Source organism: Melanerpes formicivorus, unplaced genomic scaffold (assembly GCF_026170545.1).
Source record: "Melanerpes formicivorus ecotype bairdi unplaced genomic scaffold, bMelFor1.0.p_v2 SCAF_9, whole genome shotgun sequence".
Classification (NCBI taxonomy): Eukaryota; Metazoa; Chordata; class Aves; order Piciformes; family Picidae; genus Melanerpes; species Melanerpes formicivorus.
The window spans coordinates 15230669-15254116 of record NW_027142361.1 but is presented as its reverse complement, the minus strand read 5'-3'; the positions used below and the strand labels follow the sequence as shown (position 1 = coordinate 15254116).

General features: G+C 46.1%; 1 protein-coding gene across 4 annotated transcripts in view; it reads left to right on the top strand.

Annotated features, from left to right (window-relative positions):
* Positions 1–23448, top strand: part of UBAP1 (ubiquitin associated protein 1) — a 125482-nt gene that overhangs the window by 84456 nt on the left and 17578 nt on the right. For 3 of the 4 annotated variants that reach the window (XM_068143137.1, XM_068143138.1, XM_068143141.1), the window contains 2 exons: positions 18435–19364; positions 20434–20592. In XM_068143137.1, the coding sequence (XP_067999238.1) occupies positions 18435–19364; positions 20434–20592 (1089 nt within the window). The remainder of the gene's footprint in view (positions 1–18434; positions 19365–20433; positions 20593–23448) is intronic. The other variant, XM_068143139.1, reaches the window with a different exon arrangement.

Sequence of the window (23448 nt, the reverse complement as noted above, 5' to 3'; positions counted from 1 at the left end):
AATAGAATAGAATAGAATAGAATAGAATAGAATAGAATAGAATAGAATAGACCAGGCTGGAAGAGAACTTCAAGATCATCGCGTCAAACCTATCATCCAACAGCACCCAACCAACTAAACCATGCAACCAAGCACCCTGTCAAGTCTCCTCCTGAACACCTCCAGCGATGGTCACAGAATCACAGAATCACCACCTCCCCGGGCAGTCCATTCCAATGGGCAATCACTCTCTCTGTGTAAAACTTCCTTCTGACCTACAGCCTGAACCTCCCCTGGCACAGCCTGAGACTGTGTCCTCTTGTTCTGGTGCTGGCTGCCTGGGAGAAGAGACCAACCTCTGCCTGTCTACAACCCCCCTTCAGGTAGTTGTAGAGAGCAATAAGGTCACCCCTGAGTCTCCTCTTCTCCAGGCTAAGCAGCCCCAGCTCCCTCAGCCTCTCCTCATAGGGCTTGTGTTCCAAGCCCCTCACCAACTTCGTTGCCCTTCTCTGGACGCGCTCCAACAAGTCAACATCCTTCCTAAACTGAGGGGCCCAGAACTGGACACAGTACTCGAGGTGTGGCCCAACCAGTGCAGTGTAGAGGGGCAGAATGACCTCCCTGCTCCTGCTGGCCACACTATTCCTGATGCAGGCCAGGATGCCATTGGCCCTCTTGGCTGCCTGGGCACACTGCAGGCTCATGTTCAGCCTACCATCAACCAGCACCCCCAGGTCTCTCTCCGCCTGGCCGCTCTCCAGCCACTCTGACCCTATCCTGTAGCACTGCATAGGGTTGTTGTGGCCGATGTGCAGAACCTGGCACTTGGATGTGTTAAATCCCATGCCGTTGGATTGGTAGACAGGATTTCTACATGATCTTTGCACCTTCCTTCCAGTGGCTCTGCCCAACACATATCAGCTATTGTCTGGGCAAGCAGCAAGTGATTTTATCTTTGTTGAGTCACACCAGGAGAGCCAACTTTTAGTCTCTCACACTCACCTTTCTTCCAAAGATGATACACACTCTTTTTTTCCCTTAGTTCTATTTAAAGTTCATTATCCATCCAGGCTGGCCTTCTGCCCCGGCGGCTCATCATCCGGTACATTGGCACAGCCTGTTCCTGTGCCTTCAACAATTCTTCCTTGAAGTAGGTCCAGATCTCCTGGACCCCTTTGTTTTTAAGGGCTTTATCCCAAGTGTAATGGGTTGGGGCAAACCCCCTCCCCACCACGCGCAGAAATAACGACTCAGACAAACAGATTGCAAAAGCGATGGAAAGTTTAAATAGAAAACAGTGAGTGTGTGCAGAGAACTAGAAACACAGTGACAAAAAAGAACCCCAAAACAGAACCAGAGAGATCCCATCCCCACCTGAGGGAGCACCCAAAACCCCCAGGGCTCCCCCTTCCCCCCCCGCCACTGCTAGGCTAGTCTCAGCTGGCCAGATCTGAGACTGCCCATCCCCCGTGGCCTTGGGCCTAGCCAGGCCCATGGCCGGGAGATCTCTCCCCCAGTTACCAGGTGGCAAAGAGGAAGTGCCAGACCCCGCCGTGAAACTTATAGTGGTGCAAGGGATCATGGTAGGAAATAACCTAATTTTCTGTGTCCACCCGCTGGGCTGGACTTCTGGACGCAGGAAACACCCCTGTAGCAGAGGGCACCCAGCCCAAACTACGACACCAAGGAACCCTCTGAATTAGTTCCTTGAGTAACCTGAAGTCCGCCCTCCAGAAGTCCAGAGTGGAGGTCTTCTTGCTACCCCTCTTAGCTTGACCAAAATCCGAAAATTCAATTATCTCGTGGTCACTGGCCCCTAAACACCCTCCGACCACCACATCGCCCACCAGCCCTTCCCTATTGGTGAAGAAGAGGTCGAGCATAGTCTTACCCCAGGTAGGCTCACGCAGCACCTGGGATAAGAAGCTGTCCTCCATGCATTCTAAGAACCTCCTAGATTGCCTCCTCTCTGCTGTGTTGAGATCCCAGCAGATATCAGGCAAGTTGAAGTCGCCCATGAGAACAAGGTCAGGCGATCTTGAGACAGCCTTAAGCTGCCTATAGAATGCTTCATCAACATCTTCCTCCTGGTTGGGTGGTCCATAACAGACTCCAATCAGGATGTCAGCCCTGTTGGCCTTCCCTCTAATTCTTACCCACAGGCACTCAACCTGATCATCCCTGATCTCCAGCTCAATGGCATCTAGTGCCTCCCTGATGTACAGGGCCACCCCTCCACCCCTTCTTCCTTGCCTGTCTCTCCTGAAGAGCCTGTAGCCATCAATTGCAGCGCTCCAGCCATGTGAGTCGTCCCACCACGTCTCTGTGATGGCAACTACATCATAACTTTGCTGCTGCAGCAAGGCTTCCAGCTCCTCTTGTTTGTTGCCCATGCTTCGTGCATTAGTGTACATGCACTTCATCTGGGCTGCTGGTTTCACCTCTGGCTCTGGCTTATCACTAGATGGTGTAACTGTTGGTATTTTCGCTTGCACCCACTTCAGCAGCACCTTAAGATCATGGCCATAAATAACTTTGCCATGCTTTTTAAGGAGTTTCTGCATTAGTTCATAAACATCTCTTTCTGAGGAAGTCACTTGATTCCCTGTATTTCGTTTCCCACGGCTCACCTCTTGTCCAGCGGGAGGGATTAGGCGTGCAGATTTTGATCGCTTCAGGGATCTGCTAGCCAAAGTGTCGTGGGACAAAGCCCTGGAGGGAAGAGGGACCCAGGACAGCTGGTCAGTATTCAAGGACCACCTCCTCTGTGTCCAGGAGCTCTGTGTACCAACAAAGAGAAAAGCAGGTAAGAATGCTAGGAGGCCTGCCTGGATGGGCAAGGAGCTACTGGACACACTATTACTTAAAAGGAAACTCTACAGGAAGTGGAGGGAAGGACAGGTAGAACAGGGGGAATATAAGGAAACTGCCCGAGCAGCAAGAGTCCCGGTTAGGAAAGCCAAAGCAGAGTTTGAATTGAATCTAGCCAGGGAGATTAAAGGGAACACTAAGAACTTTTACAGGTATATTAATGGGAAGAAGAAGACTAGGGAAGGTGTGGGCCCCCTCAGAAAGGAAAATGGTGACATGGTCACAAGTGATGAGGAAAAGGCTGAGGTGCTTAATAACTTCTTTACCTCAGTCTTCACTGCAAGGGCCTCTAGCCACACTCCTGATGTTATGGAAGTCAAAGCCAGGGACGGGGAGGAAGAACTGCCCATTGTAAGTGCAGATCAGGTTCGTGATCATCTGAAGAACCTGAAAGTGTTCAAGTCCATGGGACCCGACGGGATACACCCACGGGTGCTGAGAGAACTGGCAGATGAGGTTGCTAAACCCCTCTCTATTATATTTCAAAAGTCATGGCAATCTGGTGAAGTCCCCACAGACTGGAAAAGGGGAAACATTGCCCCCATCTTCAAAAAGGGCAAGAAGGAGGAACCAGGGAACTACAGGCCAGTCGGTCTCACCTCTGTGCCTGGAAAGATCATGGAGCAGATCCTCCTGGAGTCACTACTCGCTCAAAAGAATAGTGAAGAGGTGATTGGGAGCAGTCAGCATGGCTTTGCCAAGGGCAAATCCTGCCTGACCAACCTGGTGGCCTTCTATGAGCAGGTGACAAAATTAATAGATGAGGGGCGAGCAACTGATGTTGTTTACCTGGACCTGAGCAAAGCCTTCGACACTGTCCCGCACCACATCCTGGTCTCCAAACTGGTGACACATGGGTTTGATGGGTGGACCACTAGATGGATAAGGAACTGGCTTGATGGCCGCACCCAAAGAGTGGCTGTCAATGGGTCCATGTCCCAGTGGAGGCCAGTGACAAGTGGAGTCCCTCAGGGATCAGTCCTGGGACCTGTCTTATTCAACATCTTTGTGGGGGACATGGACAGTGGCATTGAGTGCACCCTCAGCAAGTTTGCTGATGACACCAAGCTGTGTGGTGCAGCAGACACGCTGGAGGGAACGGAGGCCATCCAGAGGGACCTTGACAGGCTGGAGAGGTGGGCACAAGCCAACCTCATGAAGTTCAATAAGAGCAAGTGCAGGGTCCTGCATCTGGGTCGAGGCAATCCCAGGCACAAATACAGGCTGGGCAGTGACTGGCTGGAAAGTAGCCCTGAGGAGAGAGACTTGGGGGTGCTGGTGGACAAAAAGCTCAACATGAGCTCTCAATGTGCACTTGCAGCCTGCAAAGCCAATCAGATCCTGGGCTGCATCAGGAGAAGTGTGGCTAGCAGGTCGAGGGAGGTGATCCTCCCCCTCTACTCAGCCCTGGTGAGACCCCACCTGGAGTACTGTGTCCAGTTCTGGAGCCCCTATTACAAGAGGGATGTGGAGGTGCTGGAACGTGTCCAGAGAAGGGCCACAAGGATGATCAGAGGACTGGAGCACCTCTCCTATGAGGACAGACTGAAGGAGTTGGGGCTGTTCAGTCTGGAGAAGAGAAGGCTCCGAGGTGACCTAATTGTGGCCTTCCAATATCTGAAGGGGGCCTACAGGAAGGCTGGGGAAGGACTTCTCAGGATCTCAGGTAGTGACAGGACTAGGGGGAATGGAATGAAGCTGGAGGTGGGGAGATTCAGGCTGGATGTGAGGAGGAGGTTCTTCACCATGAGAGTGGTGAAGCACTGGAATGGGTTGTCCAGGGAGGTGGTCGAGGCCCCGTCCCTGGAGGTGTTTAAGAGCAGGCTGGATGAGGCTCTGTCCAGCCTGGTCTAGTGTGGGGTGTCCCTGCCCATGGCAGGGGGGTTGGAACTAGATGATCCGTGTGGTCCCTTCCAACCCTGAATGAAACTATGAAACTATGAAACTATGGATTGCTCTGGACGGCCGGCTCTTCCTGCTTCCTTTTCAGCAGCTCATTCAATGTTCCGTGGGACGTCTCGGCAGGTCGCATCTTAGCGATTCATCACCTCCATCACATCGGGGTCACCATTTTACCACAACTGAGAGATGGATACAAAGCTTGATGCAAGCAAAGTGTCTACTTTATTGTACAACGTCTTTTCTTTATATAGGCTAACATAATCAAAAGCAACTCGTCATTGGTAATTAGATGTGTCCGTCCAACAGTTACAGACTCATGATTGGCTGCCGAGAAAATGCCAGGGAACACACATTGCTGGGCAAGGCCCAGGCAGGTGTTAGACAAAAGGCAAACGATCAAGCATCTCTTATCTAAGTCCAGAGAGAAGACAAAAGACTCTCTTGCAATGTGTGGTGGGTTTAAGAGAAAGGCTCAGCCTTCTCCCCCCCCCCACAAAGGTGAAGAAAGAAACCACAGCTAGGCAACTGGAGGAGCAAAAGGGAAATGCTATATTTACAAGCAATTTTTAGGGAATGCAGGATATGTACACAATTTACAGTATTTACTATATATACACAGAAATATACAACAAGGTAAAAAAAACTGAAAAAACAATAATACAGGAATGAAATTCCCTCTTTCTCTGGAGGAGGGTTCCCCCCCTGTACCCCCTTCTCTCCCCTTTTTCCCCAAAGAGGGTTAGAAAGAGAGAAAAAGAGCAATTGTTAATAAAGCAGAATATGTTAGTAGGCCTTAACTGTCCAAGGTCAGTGTGGCAGGGAGCCCAGAAGCGGACGAGCTTGAAAGGAGAAAGGAATGGAGCGAACTGAGGAATGTCCCAGCTGCACCTAAGCTTAAAACTGAATTTTTACCAATCCACCAATGAAATTAGTTTAGAATATCTGGTTGTTTTCGTTAACATTCCAAAACATTCAGCCATAGTGTCCCAGCACTGTCTTTTTCTTAAAGGCACAGCCTCAAACGGTCACAGTCCACCCCTTCTAAACAATTTCATTGGCTGTTCATACTGTCCATCCAATCCAAAACAATATTTACAGTTTGTAAGTAAAGTTCATAGTCCATTCCGGCTATACTCAGATGTAGATGATTCAAAAGTCCAAGAAAATCTGGAAATGAGAAAAAATGGAAAACAGTTTATCTCTTCGCACAGCCTCAAACGGTCGCACAATGTTTACCAGCTCTTATTCTCAGGTCGTTGTGTGGCTTCCTGAGTCACAATGGCCGTTGGTAATCAACTAAAGGCTTTTTCTCCCTACACAGTTGCAGTTTTTCCCGAGGTCTGTGGCCTACAAGGGCTAAAAGATTTCCTTCTATCAGCTGAGCATTGCTTGAGGTTCTACTCCCTAAATTCAGTGCATCAGAGGGGCCCAGAACTGGACACAGTACTCAAGGTGTGGCCTAACCAGTGCTGAGTACAGGGGCAGAATGACTTCCCTGATCCTGCTGATGCAGGCAGGTAAATTTAATAAGAGATGAATTCCCTTGTTCTCTAGCCAGTTATCAGAGATCAGAGGGGCTAAGTGCAGCTGGGCTTATCTCTTAATAGGTGAGAGAAACGAACTCACTGCTGAAATTTATAACCAGTTTATTATAAAATAAAGGCAACACAGCGCTGGGCGCATAGCGACATTGCTAGTGGCGCACCCTAGCAACACAAGTTGAACTTATATAGACGGCAAACATACATATTAATATATTAAAATGTACATATTCATATATTCCCCAACATGCTCCCACCCCTCTCCATCAGGACTGAGGCAAAACCTGCACTTTTGACCTGGCCAGTCTTTAGACCTGTTGGTGCCTCACCTTTCTCTCCCAATACCCCACACAATACAGACCATAACCAACCAGTCAGCCCAACGATCCAGCCCAACAATCGAACCCAATGGTCCCCAGTAATTCCCCTTGCGAAAGCCAAATATTATAACCAGTTTCTCACAATCCCTCCCCTTCTTTCTACTACATTTGGCTTGAGCCATAATAACCTAACTTGGCAACAATTCTACAACAAGCAAAAGGATTCCAATTTAAACTTCGCAGTAAAGGGAATGGGATAACAACTGATGTTTCTTGCCTGAAAATATTTCCTCTTTTACTTTAATAGGCACCATACACAGTGAGTGGCTATGTGATGTGGGTTGGAAGGGTAAGGCCAAGAAGCCTCCTCCCTCCCCCCTTGTAAGGTAAAGGGAAAGAAAAAAAATTGAAGGGAAGGGAAAAAAAACTCACAAGCTGAATTAGCAAAGCAGTGGAGCTTTATATTTACAAAGCAATGAAGGATATGCAGGGGAATATATACAAATTTACAATATTTGCAATATATACAAAGATATACAACAGAGGAACACAGAAATGAGAGTAACCTCCCTTGCCGAGGGGTTCCCCACCTCCGCTCTCCCCTCTCTCCCCCCCCTTTCCCCAGAGTAGTTCGGAAAAGAGGGAGAAAGAGAAAGAAAGAAGTTAAAAGCAGTTTTGTGTTAATTGGAAGCAGTTAATACAGGCCTTATCAGGTTTGTCAGTTTGAAGGCCGGAGCCTTGGCAGAAAGCCCAGCACAGGGAGAGCTGCTGCCCAAATGGGTTTTTCTATTCTCTGCCAACCACTCTTCTTCCAGTTCTTTAGCCAACCCCATAGAGCATTGGCTACCATCCATGAGTCGGTGTAGAGATAAAGCTTTGGCCATCTCTCACGTTCAGCCACGTCGAGAGCTAGCTGGACAGCTTTTACCTCTGAGAACTGACTGGATTCTCCTTCTCCATCCTTCGCCTCTGCAACTCGGCGTGTTGGACTCCACACTGCAGACTTCCACCTTCGCTTGTTTCCAACAAGACGACAGGAACCGTCTGTGAACAAAGCATATTTCTTTTCATCATCAGAAAGGTCATTATAAGGAGGAGCTTCCTCAGCACGAGTTACTTTCTCCTCTGGAGGTTTGGCACAGTTGATGCCTTCAGGCCAACTTGAGATCACCTCCACTAGACCAGGTCATTCAAGATTTCCCATTCGAGCTCTCTGTGTTATCAGAGCCATCCACTTAGACCACGTTGAGTCTGTGGCATGATGTGGTGTGGATCCTTTGCCTTTGAACATCCAATTCAAAACTGGTAATCTGGGAGCTAAGAGAAGTTGTGATTCAGTTCCAATTACTTCAGAAGATGCCTTTACTCCTTCATAGGCAGCTAAGATTTCTTTCTCTGTTGGAGTATAATTAGCCTCTGAACCTCTGTAACCTCGACTCCAGAAACCAAGAGGTCGTCCACGTGTCTCACCTGGAGCTTTTTGCCACAAGCACCAGGTTGGACCATTGTCACTTGCAGCCGTGTACAAAATGTTCTTAATGTCTGGACCATCTCGGACAGGTCGCAGGCCCACTGCTTGAACTACCTCTTGCTTTATCTGGTCAAAGGCTGCTTGTTGTTCAGGTCCCCAGTGGAAATGGTTTCTCTTTTGAGTCACATCATACAGAGGTTTCACAATCTGACTGTATCCAGGAATGTGTAGTCTCCAAAATCCCACTATCCCCCAGAAACGTAGGGTCTCTTGCTTGTTTGTGAAATTTGCCATGGTAGAGACTCTATTTACCACATCCACTGGAATGTGTCAGCGTCTATCCTGCCACCGTACTCCCAGAAACTGAATCTCTGTGGTAGGTCCTTTCACCTTGTCTCGTTTGATGGCAAAACCTGCATCCAGAAGAATGTCAATGATTTTGTTACCTTTCTCGAAGACTTCTTCAGCAGTTCTACCCCAGACGATGATATCATCGATGAACTGGATGTGTTCTGGATCACCACCTTTCTCCAGAGCATCGTGGATCACTGCATGACAGATGCTTGAGCTGTGGATCCAGCCCATTGGCAGTCTGTTGAAGGTGTACTGGATTCCTCTCCAGGTGAAAGCAAACTGAGGCCTGCATTCCTCTGCTATGGGAATAGAGAAAAATGCATTAGCAATGTCTATGGTAGCATACCATTTGGCCTCTTTGGATTCCAGCTCATACTGTAGCTCCATCATGTCTGGTACTGCTGCACTCATAGGTGGTGTCACTTCATTTAGGGCTCCGTAGTCTACTGTCAGACGCCAGTCTCCATTCTGCTTTTGCACAGGCCACACTGGACTGTTGAAAGGTGAATGAGTTTTGCTGACGACTTTCTGACTCTCCAACTGACGAATCAGATTCTGAATGGGCAACAAAGAGTCAAGGTTGGTTCTGTATTGTCTGTGATGCACAGTCTGAGAAGCAACCGGCAATTTAATGTTCTGTATCTTATGTTGTCCCACAACTGCAGATTCATCAGAAAGTTCAGGTCTAACAGACAGCTTCAGTTTTTGTCCATCAATTTCTATAGAAGCTACTCCAAAAGCCCATTTGTAACCTCTAGGGTCTTTGAAACGCCCTTCTCTCAGAAAATCAATTCCCAAAATACAAGGTGCGTCAGGTCCGGTCACAACTGTATGCTTCCTCCATTGTTTACCATTTAAACTTATATTAACCTCTACCTTACTTAACTCTTGAGATCCACCAGTGACTCCCAGAATAGTTATAGACTCTGATCCCTGATAATTTGATGGTATTATGGTGCACTGAGCTCCTGTGTCAACCAAGGCCCTGTACTTCCGAAATTGTGAAGTGCCAGGCCACTGGATGTACACATCCCAATAGATTCTATTATCTCTGTTATCCCTCTCCTCCCCCTGGCGGGAGGCAGGGCACCCCTAGTTATGGGGAACATGCGCACATGTGCATTGCACATAGTTTGCAGGGTTATAACTTTGCATGTTATAACTGGAGTCACTGTTGAAGCTACTAGAGCTGTTCTGGGGAACTGTGGAAGTAACAGCTGCCCTTCTGGTATTGCTACCTCGGGTTCTGCCACTTTGCAATTCCCTCAGTCTCTTGAAAAGATTAGAAGTTGGTTGGCCATCCCAGCAGTTCATGTTCTCACCAAACCGATCACGCAGAGTTATCTAAATAGTTCTACGTGATTGCCTTGGTGGTCTGTTTTGGAATGACCTGTTTTGGAATGTCCTGTTTTGGAATGACCTCCTTGGAGGACGTGTATTCCTCAAAGATGAGACTTGTATCCACCTGGAGGAAGAATTGAAACTATCCCTTTGTGCCAATTGGGATATGGAATTTCTAAATTCCTCTTTTAACTCTCTTATGCAATTCTGTATATCACCAGACATAGTTTTAATGGCCGAAACCAAAGAAACACGTGTCATGCTATCCTCCAATTGTCTCATTTGATCACTGAATTGGCCAACCGTGGGAGAAGCTCCACCATAATTTCTTGACACAATTCTGCTTGCCAGAATGTTTGCATAATTAGAAGGAGCAAGTTTGATGATCTTTTTAGCAAGACCAATACCCACAGGAATGTCATCAGGATTCAGAGTTTCATGTTCACCATAGAGTATCTCTCTAGCAGCAAATTCTCTCAAGCGCTTAATTCCCTCATCTATGGTAGTCCAGGGTTTAGGATTCCATGGAAGATCATCTCGGGAAGGGTATCTTAAGGCAACCGCCATTAAAAGGCGTATCCACAGATTAACCTTACCGAGAGCTCTGCCTAGATGCCTATCTATTCCTTTATCCCTCGAGTGAGTTCGTAACTGAGCTGCTGACTTGTCTCCAACTGTTAGAGCTGGAGCACCTGTATCTTAACACCTACTAAGCCAAGCTAGAACTGGCTCCTTATCTGCCCTGGTGAAATATTTACCGACATAACGCAATTCCTCGTGGGGAGAAGAACATTCTGAAATATCATCTTCATCTTCGTCTCCCTGAATTCTTTGTCCATATAATCCTGCTGTCATTCTCCTAAGGATCTCTTTAAGCTGAGAACCACCTTTGCCAGCTGCTTTCCTAGCTTCATCTCTATCCTGCTTTGATCTCACTAGGTTAGCTAGATCTTTAAAACAAACCTTCTCTTCCTCCTGAGCAGGATCTTTTAGAGTAGAGGGCCCCTCACCAGGATCAGTCTCCACCTCTTCTTCTCCATCTTGGGCCTTTCCACTTCTAGTCTTTAAAGGAGCCACCTTAACTGGAGCTGTGTTTGAATTTACAGCCACCTTAATGGAAGCTGACAGGTCCTGAGATAAATCAGCTGCTGGGGCAGTGACTTCCGGTCCCACCGAGGGATTGGGCGGAAGTGACGTTGCTCCATTAATGGCCGACAGAGAAGAAGAAGGAGGAGAAGAAGGAGGAGAAGGGGCAGGCGCCAGGTTGATACCAGCTGATGCCCTTGGCTGCTTGCTAGAATCAGCAAAGTCATTTAGAGCTGCTTTACCAATTAACTTTTTAGCCTTCTTTTTAGCTGACACAGATTCTGCACATTCCTCGTCACTAGATGACTCTGGGACTGATCCAGAGCCACGGCGTTTTCTTTTTGATCTAGTTTTAATAACAAAACAAGCTCTGGACATCTTTCTCTCTCGCCGTAAAGAAATCAGGAGATACACGATAATTATCACCAGCAGCAGAATTATACACATGAAATAAATCACCTTTGGATCCCAGGCATCACCTAAAGTTACTCTCTCCTCAGGCAGAATCCTAAAACCCTTTATCTCAATTGGGAGAGTGGTGGAGGTAACATTCCTGTATCTCACTGGCCATAAGAAATTAATACATTTTCCATACCATAGTTTAACTCTATACATAACCCACATATAAATTGTCCGCACCAAATATTTACCCAGGTGATCCAAAATCAAACCCAAACAATATCTGTAAACCAGAGCCCCAAAAATTGAAAAGAATAATCGCTCCACGAACCACAACACCTTCATGTTTGCTAATTCAGGTAGAAAACACTAAATCAATCAAGTAATAAATTAAACTAATTATCTGCCGCCCGTTGGGTACGCCAATAAAAAAAAATGTGGTGGGTTGGAAGGGTAAGGCCAAGAAGCCTCCTTCCTTTCCCCTTGTAAGGTGAAGGGGAAGAAAAAAAATTGAAGGGAAAGGAAATAAAACCTCACAAGCTGAATTAGCAAAGCAGTGGAGCTTTATATTTACAAAGCAATGTAGGGTATGCAGGGGAATATTTACAAATTTACAATATCTACAATATATACAAAGATATACAATAAAGTAACACAGAAATGAGAGTAACCCCCCTTGCCGAGGGGTTCCCCACCTCCGCTCTCCCCTCTCTCCCCCCCCTTTCCCCAGAGTAGTTCGGAAAAGAGGGAGAAAGAGAAAGAAAGAAGTTAAAAGCAGTTTTGTGTTAATTGGAAGCAGTTAATACAGGCCTGGTATCTTATCGGCTTCAAGGCCGAAGTCTTGGCAGAAAGCCCAGCACAGGGAGAGCTGCTGCCCAAAGAAGAGGCGGAAGCAAGACTGAAGATAGAGTGCCGGAGTGCCCAGGATAGTCCCCCTGCACTCCCAGTTCAGAAGGTGCTTCCTCCCAATTTTCCAATGAAATGAGTTTAGATAATTCCTTCCGTTTACCAACTTCCGTCCACCATATTCCCTTTCTTAAGGGGACAGCCTCAGCCGGTGACACTATGCTATATATACCAATGTCTGGGTGACAACTTTCTCCCTCCGAGTGGTTAATCCTGGGAATTAGGAGTCCGGTTTGACTTGCAACTCCACTCACATGGCCTATGGGGTTGCTGCCCATAGCCTTGGTTCTAGATCTTCTTTGTGGCAATTAGAGAGGTCTACCTGGTCTTGCCTTCTTCAATCCCCACCAATGCTCTGCTCGGACCATGTCCCTTCCCTTGTCCAGGGAGGTTGTACCAATTTCGAACCCCAACCTGTTTCTAGTTTGTGATGTTTTCAGGCAAGGACCATTACCACTCCTATTCTGATACTGGAACTCATCTCATGACCATCTTTATGTCCTCCATTTGGGGTACCACAGTCCATTCAGTGGATGGATCCACCAGTCCTTTGTTGGCTGTCTGTATTGCAGTCTCTGTGGTCCCACTAGCCGAACACAGTTTTTGGTACTTTAACACACAGAACATAGATGAATCCTCTCTCCTAATCACTTCAAATTATAACCACATAGATCAATGTTACAATTGTTCCAACAAGCCAATTTACATTTGATAATCAAGAAGTTAAAGTTTTTGAACCCACAGGAAACCTAATTACATAACTACAACAGCATACATTTATAACCACGCACACTCTCAGCACATCATTATATTTTAGCAGAGAAATTTACCATCACTTTTCTAAGTTTTAGTAGGCCTAAGTACTAATTCAACCTGTTTACCATTACTAATGTTGGAGGAGAATTTATCCATACCCGGGGACATGGTCTTAGATTTTGATTAGACTCCTTCCAGTTCAGTCAGGATAAAATACTCCTCGATTATAACAAATACCATTTCTTACAACATTTACGCTTTACCCATCCCCAATGACATCAAGTCCCAGGATGTTTTATACACAGAATGAAATCCTTGATATTTTCTTGCAATGCAGATTCGATGTCACACAATGTCAGATGTTTCAAAAGGTGGGTTTGTCTCGCTAGTTCCAGAGCCTTCAGACCGAGGTGTTCCTGAAGTGGTCCTTTTACTCACAAAGCATGTGTCCACCCTTGTTTTGCATTACAGACAGCTGGATCTGTTGTTAACAAAACCAAGAAAAGATCCTTCCCGGGGGAAATTAGTGACTGTCCTTTCCAAGTTGTTATTAACACTTTACCCCCAGCTTTAATTTTATATATATCAGGAATCCCAAAGGTAGGATCTGAGACCAGAACAAAATAAAAAGTTGCTTTCTGGGCCTCCTCTACTAATAAAGGCCGCTGATAAGCAAATTGGCCCTCACCTACTCACAGAATCTAATAACTTGGAACAATGCCCTACAGGATTTTTACTTCCAGTCCAGTCCTGGGTCAACACCCCATATAGATGTACAAAAAGATCAAATGATTTGTCCATGTCAGGCAAATTTAAAACAGGGCATCAATCAACATTCTTTTTATTTATCCAATCACTCATCATCTTCTGGACTCCATTTAATATTACTGTTGAGGGCTAATTTATCATATATGAATTTTACCCTTTTTTTTTTTTTCCTCTCTATCCATAATCACCAGTACCCTTACAGCAGTTACCAACATTCTAGCTTTTGCCTTCTGTTTCTCTTCATCCCTCCTTACAAACACCTTCTGAGCTTCACGTAGTAATTCCTCTAAACCTCTGTCTTGTCAATCCTTGATCTTTTCCAATTTCTAATATCTGCCCATGGTTTTGCCACAAACTGCATCCTGAGAAGTATCACCCCAGCTGCAGAATTGGGATCTATTCCATAATACATCTGCAAACTTCTCTTTAATCTTACCATCCACTCCACAGGAGGCTTCCTCTGATGCTCACTAGAGGCTTTATCAAAATTTCTGGACACAGCTTCTTCAATTCCTCATATTACCTCCTGTGTTCTGTCTCCCTTGAAGCTGTTGATGGTCCCATTGAGGATCTTGATTAGGCCACTTCTGATTTCTTGGTGCCCCCCCCCCTCTGATTTTACCTCCCATATTCTCATGCCAGCCTGTCTGCCTTTTCCTTGTCTTTGTCCTTATTCTCAGTTGTTAATATAAATATGGGAACAGGGGTAGGGCGTGAAGCCCTAATCCAAACAGCAGCATATTCAGCTTCTTCCCTACTAAAACACTTTTTAGAATTCACATGATGGTTCAAAGCTTGTCAAATCCAATCATCAAAAAATAAACCATTTTTTTCTTTGATTTTCCTTTTCTCAACTCATCATCCCAATACTGTAATATGATCCCTAACGCGCTCTCTGAGATGGGAATGGGAGGGACTTCCCCCACTTGCAAAGTCAAACCGCAAAAAAACCTCACCTGCCGTAGTCCAGGTCCCTGCCCTCCTGCGGAAGCCTGAAACCACTGAAAAAAAAACTTCCCGAAGCAGGTCCCTCAAACCGAGGTCCCCCCCTAGAAACCGGGACGTCAAACCTGCGAGCATGACCACGCCACGGGCCCCCACAGTTCAAGCCCCCTAAGGAACCGACCGCAGGATACGAAAACCTCCTGAACCCAGGTCCCCCACCACCGGAACACCGGAAACCAGGACGTCAAACCCGCAACCACCACCGCGACGCAGGCCCCCACGGCCTAGACCCCTCCAGAAACCGGACTGCAGGATACCAAAACCCCAAAACCGTGCCCCTCACCACCGGAACACCAAAAACTGGGATGCAGCGCTGGTCGCCCGATCCCTACAGACAACCAGTCTCCACAGCCCCTAGACGGTACAAACAATGCTGCCCCTTCACAGCCCAAATTCTCCAGGGCTGTGAAGACCACCTGACTACCACCCAGAATCCTGGAATCCCCACCCACAGTGAAATTCTGCGACTCCATAGCCAGGACCCCTACCCAGGCAAAACTCACCGAACAGCCTGGATCCTATGCATCCTGATTGACACGCACACCCACCAATTCTTCAGTAGCCCAGTTGTAGCTTCAGTCTCCAATTTAACATCCTTAGCTACCGAGACTTTAAACCTTTCCCCTTTTGCCCCTAAAACTCGCTCTCCACACCCCCTCTAGGAACCTTGGTAACACGAGTAACCCTCCTTCTCCGACCTGAGCCTGGCCACCTCCTGGGCCTGATCCTTTACCAGTCCCTCGTGGGCACGGCTCAGCCTCTGTAGCTCTCCTTGCAACAGCTCCTGCTCCACCCGCCACACTACCACAGGTGCTGGAGCAAACACTGACACTGGCCTGGCAGCTCTGGCTGCTCTACGCACAGCCCCTACCCTAATGGCCCCAGCTCCAGGCCTGCCCGGAGCCGATCCAACTAAGCTGAAAAAAAAACCTTAAGATCTCTCTTCTCCTTGGGCACTCTCGTTTCAAATGCCCAACCTTCCCACAATCTACTTTTCTCTCTAGGCCCTTCCTCCATTATCCTTTTTGCCTTATCCTTATCCTGCGTGTCGTGCCTCCAATATGCGACCCCAGAGGACTATCTGGGGGTATATCCCTGGGTACCCTCGTTGCTCCCATGTTTCCCGGGGCTGCTCTACACCTGACCTTTGCCCCATTTCCTGAGGTCCACACTTTCCATCACCGACCGCTTCGTCCCTTCACTGGCCAAGTCCCTCACGGGATATTGGAAATGCAGTTAGAAGGACTCTGCACTCGCTTTGTGGATCCAGACTGTCCAGCCCACGTCTCACGCACGCACACACTCTCACTGACCTCAATACCCACCCAACCGGACAATACTTACAGTCCTTTTCTTGCCCGGGTCTTTGTGCACTAGAATTACAGGCAGCCGCAACAATTGGGAGCTCCTTCCCTTGCCTTTATCTTATAACGTTGGCTGGATCTACCCGTGTTCTGAGAGGTTTCCAGGGTCCTCCTTCTGGGCCGCTGAAATCGGCGGGGGCACCCCCCCTTCTGAAGGGCCCCGAAAGTCATTGCAGACAGGGTAATCACGTACGGGTCACCAAATTGTGAGAAACGAACTCACTGCTGAAATTTATAACCAGTTTATTATAAAATAAAGGCAACACAATGCTGGGCGCATAGCGAGTTTGCTAGAGGCGCACCCTAACAACACGAGTTGAACTTATATAGACAGCAAACATACATATTAACATATTAAAACGTACATATTCATATATTCCCCAACACGCTCCCACCCCTCTCCATCAGGACTGAGGCAAAACCTGCACTTTTGACCTGGCCAGTCTTTAGACCTGTTGGTGCCTCACCTTTCTCTCCCAATACCCCACACAATACAGACCATAACCAACCAGTCAGCCCAACGATCGAACCCCATGGTCCCCAGTAATTCCCCTTGCGAAAGTCAAATATTATAACCAGTTTCTCACATAGGGATGCCAATTAGGGTGGCTTGCTATAGGTCTGACACCAGACACACTAACAGACCAGTTTTGCTGTAGGTCTGGTTGCATTTCAGCAGATATACAACTAACATGGTTTACTTACACTTGCAACATATATACAGTTCCTTTAAGATTGCTGGTGATAGGATCTGAACTGCATACATCACTATACAGCTTTAAGAAAATACAATTGTAATTACATGTGTAATTGCCTGGGACAAAATACACTTGGTAACACCAAGATTGCAGCTTACCAAAAGAAAGGGTAACCCTTCTGGTCAGAATGAGGAAGACAAAACCCATCTATGTGTCCCCAGGGCTTTGTTGTTGAATTCTCGTCCACACAACTGTGTTCTCTGAACATTTTGTGGTTATTTCAAGAGCATTTAAGGCTGTTCATTCTTCATAAGATATTAAAGTTTTAAGTAGATTTAATTTGTTTAGAATTTTGTCCTTTCAACCAGGATACTAGAGTGACCAGTAAACTGGTGGTGAGTAGTTTACAAATGTCTTCCTGTTCTAACCTGGCTCTGAAGGAGATGATGTTAAATGAGAATAGCTTGTGGGCTCCTGTCATGCCAGTAACTGCAGCAATATCTGCTGCTGCAGGTAGTTGTCATCATTGGTATAGCCAGTATATCCTCATTGGATAGTGAGCCATTGGCGCTGTAGTAAGAATACCAATACCTCTTTAACTACTGGATGTAAAACTCTAATATCAATTCCTGTGACCGTTTGAGGTGGTGCCTTTAACAAAGGGACACCATGGCCGAATGTTTTATAAACAAGACAGGTCTAAACTAATTTCATTGGTGGAGAAGCAGAAGCACTGCCTTAGGTTTTGATTCCCAGTGGGACTAGTTTCAGTCTTGCACTTTCTCCTTTCGCAGCTTGCAGCTTCTGGGCTTTCGGCCAGACTGACCTTGGAGCAGATAAGGCCTCTACTAACACATAACTGCTTTTAATTAACAATTGCTCTTTTTTCTCTCTTTCTAACCCTCTCTGGGGAAAAGGGGGAGAGAAGGGGGTACAGGGGGAAACCCTTCCTCCAGACGGGGGAAGGGAATCTCATTTCTGTGTTACTTTGTTGTATATTTCTGTATATATTGTAAATACTGTAAATTGTGTATATATTCTCCTGCATCTTCCTAAACTGCTTTGTAAATACAGCACACAATCCTTTGCTAATCCGGCTGTGTTTTTTTTTTCCTCTTTCAATTTTCTTTCCCTTCACTTTACAGGGGGAGAGAAGGCCTGGCCTTCCCCCGAACCCTCGACAATTCCCTTTGGAATCTTTTAGGCATAACTGAGTAATACTGTATTGTTCTTTAGATGCAAAAATACTCTGCTGTAGTCTTGAATGATTTGTGGACAGGAGGTAGATCAGTGGTGCCAGATTGTCCGTCTAGTAACACATTAGACTTCCCTTGATACATACATTGTCTCTGGGGGGAGAGGGTGGGAGGACTGTGAAACTGATCTTGGGATGATCAGTACCTCTAAAGCAAAACTAAATGTAGCAAGGAGGCAAAATATTATATTCTAATCCAGGATAGTAGACAGGTTTTGCTGCTAGAGGCAAAACAAACTACTTCTGGCATCTTTTATTTTTGCCAGTCTTTAGCATGCAAGAGATGCTGGGAAAAATTGATGTCTCTCCATAGAAATTCATGTAACTTTTATTCTATGTTACTTATGTTGCTGTTAGAACTAGTGGATATGATCCTTATAATTTATCTTTTTTTTTCTCTCCTCTCCACCCTGGTCAGTATGACTTCTCATTGGAAAAAAAAACAATCGAGTGGGCTGAAGATATCAAAAAAATTGAAGCTGCCCAGAGAGAAGCTGAATGCAAGGCAGAAGCAGCACTATTGAACTCAAAAGCAGCTCCAGGTGTCAGCAACAAAATGAGATTCTCAGAAGGATCTTTCCCTGAGGCCATGCCTCCTCCCATTAACCCCATCCTTGCTAGCCTGCAGCACAATAATATTCTTACTCCTACGCCAGCCAACAGCAGCTCTCTGAAGCAAAAGGTTCTCAGTCCACCTTGTCCAAAAGCAGACTTCAACCCAGCTGATTTTGAATGTGAAGAAGACCCATTTGACAAACTGGAATTAAAAACTATCAATGATAAGGAGGAATTAAAAAATATTCTTGAAATTCATGTTGGTACTACTGAGCCAGTTGTTGCCCAGCTGTTAGATAACACTTTGCCCAAAGGAGGATATGAGTCTGTGTTACAAGATGAGAAAGTTCTGGCATCCATAGAAAGGGGCACATTGGACTTCAAACCCCTTCATAAACCCAATGGCTTTATCACTTTACCACAGTTGGGAAACTGTGAAAAGATGTCCTTGTCTTCCAAAGTGTCCCTGTCCCCTATCACTTCAGTGAGCAATATCAAATCCCTGTCCTTTCCTAAACTTGACTCTGATGAGAGTGATCAAAAATCATCAACATTCACAAACACTTTTCACAGCACTACCTGTCTCCACAATGGCAGTTTTCTCAGCTCTATGCAGACCTGTTCTCAGAGTAAATCTGGTGAACTGAATGGACACCATATGGTTGGTCATTCTGCTGTAAATGAGGACAGTGACATGGAGACATCAAAGTTATCCTCTTCATCCAGGCTACCTTCCTTGACTGTGTCAACAGTTTGTACAGAAGAAGAATCATCTCAAAACACAGCGACTATGGTAAACATGCAGCAGATTAGAATTGGGATTGCTGGGGAGATGTGGAGGTCTGGAGGCAAATGTTGCTTCTAAAACATCCTATGGTTTTAGGTTCATTTAATGAGAGTGTTGTATAGATCATGAGTTGTAGTTCCTCTTCATTTATGTGGCAAATCGATCAATTGGATCTTCATGCTAAAAATTCTAAATCTCAGATTATTACTCTGCAGATTTCTCTCAAATCTGGTATTTTTAGACCAGTTTTGGTGATTTTTTTCAGTGTTTCAGCTCTTGTTCATAGTTGTACACCTTTGAGCTAAGCATATGAGATATCTTCTTTGTACAGTCCTGCATTTTGTCTTATCCAACTGTGATATATCAGATTATGAACTGCCCTTAGGTTTTGAGTTAAATTTCTACTAGATTTGTTCCTCTGCTTGCTTTTTTTTTTTTTTTTTCTGGAAGTAATGGAAAACACAGGCTTTTCAAGGAATATAAGCAATAATAGATTAAAAAAACATACGTGCTGTGTCATTAGGGGGAAAAAAGTCCTTGCAGTTGGCCTGCAGTGAAAGAATTATCTGTTTGTTTTCAAGTTTTTATCTACCCAAGATCTTTTAAAATCTAATCTTTAAAAGGATGAAAATGATGGTGGTCTGAAATCCTTTACAAGGAGGGAAGAATTACTTTGTGGATACCAAAAGCAGTCTTGAGTATCACCTCGAATCACTAATGTTACAGTTGGTTGCTGTATAGCTTGGAGACAGGAGTTTGACACTTCATTTCCTCAAACTTGTAGCAAGTTCTAAAATTACATGGGGAACACAACTTCACACCAGCTGTTGTCTCTGTGAATAAGAAGTAAGTGAGTAAGCTTGTGGACTTTTTTTTCTAAAGACCCTAAGAGCTGGACACCGATACTCGTGAAACCTAGTGAAAACTGTGCAGAGAAATCATCTGACTCTAAAATAATCTGTCTCTTCTGTCCAGTATAAGTAGTGCTTCAGCAGTTCTGTGTTCTTACTAGTGTACTATAGGTTTCTGTGTGACACTATGTGCCCTGAAACAAGTGACACTTCTGGTCTTTCAGGTGGGTAGTGATGATGCAGCAATGAGAAGCTCACAATCAATTAAAAGAGACTTCAGGGCCTTGGGGCAACTGGTAAAGCAATCAGGAGCTCAAGGCATGTTCTCCTCCATCCCTCTGACATCAGCAATAGATGAAGCAATATATAGGAAAAGCCAACAGGTCAGTTCATGGCTCTGGGAGTGGTGTCATCAACAGGGGTTTGGATTTTACAATCACGTCTCATTTTACAGGGCACCAGAGTTGCGAGCAACCAATGGGATGGACCTGTCCTAGAGTGGGAAAAGGATTCTGGGGCAGGAGTTGGCAGGGCTCATTAACAGGACTTTAAACTAGATTTGAAGGGGGGAGGGGTTATTAATCTCATGCTGGCCTTTGACAAACAGTGGAGCAGCTCACCAGAGGCAGAGGGATGGAGTGCTAGTCTGGGCTCTCAACTTGTTGCCCTGAGGCAAGACAGGGACACCCCAAAGGAATCAAGGGGGATTTGCACAAGAGGGCTCAGCTGAAGTGCCTCTATGCTAATGCACACAGCTTGGGCAACAAACAGGATGAATTAAGGGTCACTGCACTGCTAGGATGCTATGACATAGTGGCTATCACTGAAACTTGGTGGGATGATTTGCAAAACTGGAATGTACGGATGGACAGGTACAAGCTCACAAGCTCTTTAGGAAGGACAGGCAGGGTAAGAGGGGAGGAGGTATTGCCCTCTACATAATTGACCAGCTGGAATTGGTGGAGCTCCACTTGGGGAAGGATGATGAGCTGGTTAGGAGCATATGAGACACAGTCTCAAGCTGCACCAGGGGAAGTTTAGGCTTGAGGTGAGGAGAAAGTTCTTCATGGAGAGAGTCATTCGTCACTGGAATGGGCTACTCAAGGAGGTGGTGGAGTCACCGTCCCTGGAGGTGTTCAGGAGGGGATTGGACACAGCACTTGGTGCCATGGTCTAGTCATGAGGTCTGTGGTGACAGGTTGGACTCGATGATCTTTGAGGTCTCTTCCAACTTTCGTGATACCGTGATATGGGTGAAGATTAAAGGGAAGACAGGGGAAGGAGATGTTACTGTAGAGGTCTGCTACAGGCCATATGACCAGCAGAACCAAGCAGATGAGGCCCTCCATAGGCAAATAGAAGTGGTTTCACATTCACAAGCCTTGTGGGGGATTTCAACCACCCTGACATCTACTGGAGGGACAACACAGCAAGCCACTAGCAATCCAGGATGTTCCTGGAATGCATAGATGACAACTTCTTCCTCCAATTGGTAGAGGAACCAACAAGAAAAGGTGCTATGCTGGACCTTCTTCTCACCAATAAGGAAAGGCTGGTGACCAATGTGAGACTCAGGGATAACCTTGGCTGCAGTGACCATGAAGCAATAGAATTTAAGATCCTGAGGGCAACTAGGAGGACGTATCCCAAGCTTGCAACCCTGGACTTTAAGCATGAAGACTTTGATCACTTCAGGGATCTGCTGGCCAAAGTACTGTTGGACAATGCCCTAGAGGGAAGAGGGGCCCAGGACAGCTGGTCAGTATTCAAGGATCACCTTCTCTGTGCCCGGGAGCAAAGTATACCCACAAGGAAGAAAGCAGGGAAGAGTGCTCGGAGACCTGCCTGGATGAGCAAGGAGCTCCTGGACATGCTGGTACACAAAAAGAAACTCTACAGTAAAGAGTGGAAGAGAGGACAGCTGGAATGGGGGCATATAAGGAATCTGCCTGAGCAGCAAGAGACCTGGTTGGAAAAGCTAAAGCTCAGCCAGAATTAAATCTAGCCAGGGAGATCAAGTGGAACAGTAAAAATTTCTATAGGTATATTGATGGTAAAAAGAAGACTAGGGAAGATATGGGCCCCCTCAGAAAAGAAACAGGTGAGCTGGTGACAAGTGACACCAAGTTATTGCGCAGGGTATTATGGTATGAAATACCTGGCTTCCTGTGTCCACCCACTGGGCTGGACTTCTGGACACAGGAAGCACCCCTCATATGAACACTGCAGAGGGCACCCAGCCCAAACTGCTACAACTGGTTGCTGCTTTCAGTTTCTGAGCTACTGAATGCCTTCTTTGTCTCTGTCTATACTGCTGGAGACTGTCCTCAGGAGCCCCAGAGAAAGTCAGGATAAAGGAGTTTGCCTTGGTTGCGGAGGACTGGGTCAGGACAGCAGTCTGGACATCCATAAATCCATAGGTCCTGATGGAATGCATCTGTGGGTGCTGAGGGAACTGTCAGAAGTCATTGCTAGGCCACTCTCCATCATCTTTGTTAAGTCTTGAGGAACAAGAGAGGTGCGTGAGGACTGGAGGAAAGAAAATGTCACTCCAGTCTTCAAAAAGGGCAAGAAGGAGGACCTGGTCATCCTCACCTCCATCCCTGTCTCTAGGCATATCAAGTATAAGGGTCATTAGGAGCAGTCAACATGGTTTTACCAAAGGGAAGTACCATTTAACCAAGCTGATAGCCTTTTATGAGGACATAAACAAGTGGACAGATGATGGCAGAGCAGTGGATGTGGGTTATCTTGATTTCAGTAAAGCATTTGACAGTGTCTCCTACAGCATCCTCCCAGCTATACATAGGAAGTGTGGTCTGGATGATCAGGTAATGAGGTGGATTGTGAAATGGTTGAAGGAAAGAAGTCAGAGGGTTGTGGTCAATGGGACAGAGTCTAATTGGAGGCCTGTGTCTAGTGGAGTCCCTCAGGGGTCAGCACTGGGACCACTACTATTCATCAATGACCTGGATGAGGGTAATAGAATGTAAATATATCACCATTGGATGTAAAAAGGAAAAGAATGATAAATTTGACAGACTATCAACAAAGTGGGGTTGTATATAACTAACTTTCTCATTTTTTGGCTTCCTTGCTCTGGCGAGTGCTTCTGCTGGCTCTGCTGACCTTGGTTTCCTTGCTTTCTTTAGGCTAAGTACTAACAAAACAGCTCTCTGCCCTTTCTCTCCTCTGTTGTGTACACGAGGATAGGGATCAGGGAGGAAGAAGCTGTTACT